We start from the raw sequence: 2,404 nt of genomic DNA on the forward strand, positions 1-2,404 counted from the left end.
CCATAATAAGCTGTTCACCGGTATGCAACTGAATCAATAAGACAGAAGCTTAGGGGTCAGCTCTCTGTGATTGATAAGTGCAGATGCGAACAGTCTGGAGGGTGGTTTTGTGTAACTGGATGTAACCTTTTACCTCACTCACATACCGCAGATTTTTTTCTTTCAAGACTGTGTATCAAACCAGTAAACACCTGTCTGCAGATCCTGTAGTAACCTTATGCTGTTTTCTCATTAATCATTTACTTAATTACATTACATTATATCAGGGATTTTTTTTTCTTTTTTAACTATTATTCACTTAACACTCTGGCAGAATTTTTAACAAAGTTCAACCAATTCTAATTTTTGAGATTTTTGTAAAGATGCATTTAAATAAAAAATATTTAACAGTAAAATTGTCCTTTCAATAAATTAGCCATGGGAGCTGGCATGGTTTTAAGAAAAAAAAGAAAATTTTCCCCCAATAATAAAGACAATTTTCATTAGCAATACTTTAAACCAAAGCTAATAATACAGGAATTGTTTAAAATATTTTCCCTTTTCCTTCATTTGGAAGTTTTATAGACATTAAATTAGCTTGTTATACAGTACTCCTCTGACTCTGTAGGAATAATTGTGAGTCACAGATCTGAGTTCAGTTCGGTTCGGTTGATTTCATGATGTGGAATAAGTGACATGGCATGTACAGCTGACAGCAGGGCACTACCTTCTGGACTTTACTGCCTTTATCAGAGCTCAGAAACCCATTTAAATACAGTGCTGATACCTTCTCAACACTTACACACAGAAGAGGACAAGAGAAAGGTAAGGATCTGGACAAAAGCACAAATTAATGCATACTTAGGTTTGTTTGTTTTTTCAGTTAAATGCAAGCTACTCAAAAATATTTATTGTGGTCTTGCCTGACAAAATGATTTTATTTTTCTTGTAGAGTCTGCGCATAATCATGAAGGTCCTTGTAGTGTTTGTCATTGCCATTTTCACTGGTAAGTGTCTGTGAGTGTTTGAAAACAAATTGCAGGCGCTCTCAAAACTGGTCAGAAAATATAGCCAGTTAATATATTTGAATCATGATGAATCCTTTAGGTTGTCATGCCAGTATGTTGTGGCAGGACGAGTCAGTCCCCAGTATGGATATGGTTAAAAACGCTTTCTGGCATTACGTGTCTCAGGCAACCCTCACAGCTGAGGACACCCTGCAGACGATCCGAAACTCAGAACTGGGTCAAGAAATCAAGTAAGCATATAAGATGATGAAGTGATAAACCGGCTATAAAACAAATCATGAAACAACTTGGATGAACACAAACATCTATCTCCATTTCTCCTCAGTGATAGGATCTCTCAAAGTGCAGATGCCATCAACAAATACACCCTGGCCATTCAAAGTCAAGTAACTCCTTTGACTCAAACCCTGATGGCCAAACTTTCCCAAGAGGCAGATCGGCTGAAACTGCGCCTGGAACAGGAAATGACATCTGTGCAGTCCCAGCTCAAGCCTTATGTTGATGAGATCAGAGGTGATATTGAGGAGCAGGTTGAGCGGCTGAAGAAGGATGCAGCTCCATTTGCAGAGGCCCTGAACTCTGAGGCCCTGAGATCTGCTCTGGTCCAGGGGGCCGAGGAGCTGAAGGCCAAGGTGGAAAGAAGTTTGATGGAGATGGGTCCTCAAACCGAGGAGCTGAAGCAGAAACTGGACCAGCACTTTTTGGAGTTTCAGATGAGCATGTCACCATTAGCCCAAACCTTTCAGAGTCAGCTGGCCCAGAGAAGTCAGGAGCTTCAGAAGAATCTGTTCTATTCAGAGGAGCTCAGCAAACTGGATCCATATGCCCAAGACCTGAAGGCCCAGTTAACAGCTCTCTGGGAGTCCTTTGCCAAGAACAAGCAGTCTTGAGAGACTTTTGGGAAATGCAAAAGGACACTTCTGTTACCAATGGGGGTTTCACATAGTATATTTCTTTGTTGCTCATGTATGTTTTTCCAAAAAAAATAAAATAAAATAGCACAAACACATTTATAATGCTGTGGTCACTCCAATTGTGTGAGCGTTTTTCAAAACAACACAAACACTATGTCTAATATACTACACTATGTATATTTGTAATGATGATGTCCATTTGCAAGATTTTAATTGCAGAAATGAGTGTGAGGCTTCTGAACTTGTATTTAGATTAGATTAGATTAGATTCAACTTAATTGTCATTGCACATGTAAGGTACAAGGCAACCAAATGCAGCTAGCATCTAACCAGAAGTGCAATAAGCAGTAAGTACAGGATATACAGTGTTTACAATATGTTACAAATGTACAATAAATATACAAATAAGGCGGTAATATTCATAGTTTACAGATTTTAAATACTATCAGCATGATATACAGATAGGTGTACTATGAACATATA

The 2,404-nt window shown here is 38.5% G+C and overlaps 1 protein-coding gene across 1 annotated transcript; it reads left to right on the plus strand.

Annotated features, from left to right (window-relative positions):
* The first annotated feature begins 660 nt into the window (after window positions 1-660).
* On the plus strand, window positions 661-2,005 carry apoa4a (apolipoprotein A-IV a). Its single transcript, XM_059555237.1, has 4 exons — window positions 661-804; window positions 932-986; window positions 1,087-1,237; window positions 1,333-2,005. Exons 1-4 carry the CDS (start codon window positions 676-678, stop codon window positions 1,895-1,897), a joined length of 900 nt encoding a protein of 299 aa, XP_059411220.1. The 5' UTR covers window positions 661-675; the 3' UTR covers window positions 1,898-2,005.
* The last annotated feature ends 399 nt before the right edge of the window (window positions 2,006-2,404 follow it).

The sequence above is a fragment of the Carassius carassius genome, chromosome 8 (genome assembly GCF_963082965.1).
Source record: "Carassius carassius chromosome 8, fCarCar2.1, whole genome shotgun sequence".
Taxonomy (NCBI): domain Eukaryota; kingdom Metazoa; phylum Chordata; class Actinopteri; order Cypriniformes; family Cyprinidae; genus Carassius; species Carassius carassius.

Excerpts from the sequence above, each read along its gene's own strand:
- apoa4a (XM_059555237.1), top strand. The coding sequence starts at position 676 with ATGGCATGTACAGCTGACAGCAGGGCACTACCTTCTGGACTTTACTGC. Across the intron at positions 805-931 it reads CAGAAGAGGACAAGAGAAAG|AGTCTGCGCATAATCATGAA; the intron begins GTAAGGATCTGG and ends TTTTTCTTGTAG. Across the intron at positions 1,238-1,332 it reads GAACTGGGTCAAGAAATCAA|TGATAGGATCTCTCAAAGTG; the intron begins GTAAGCATATAA and ends ATTTCTCCTCAG.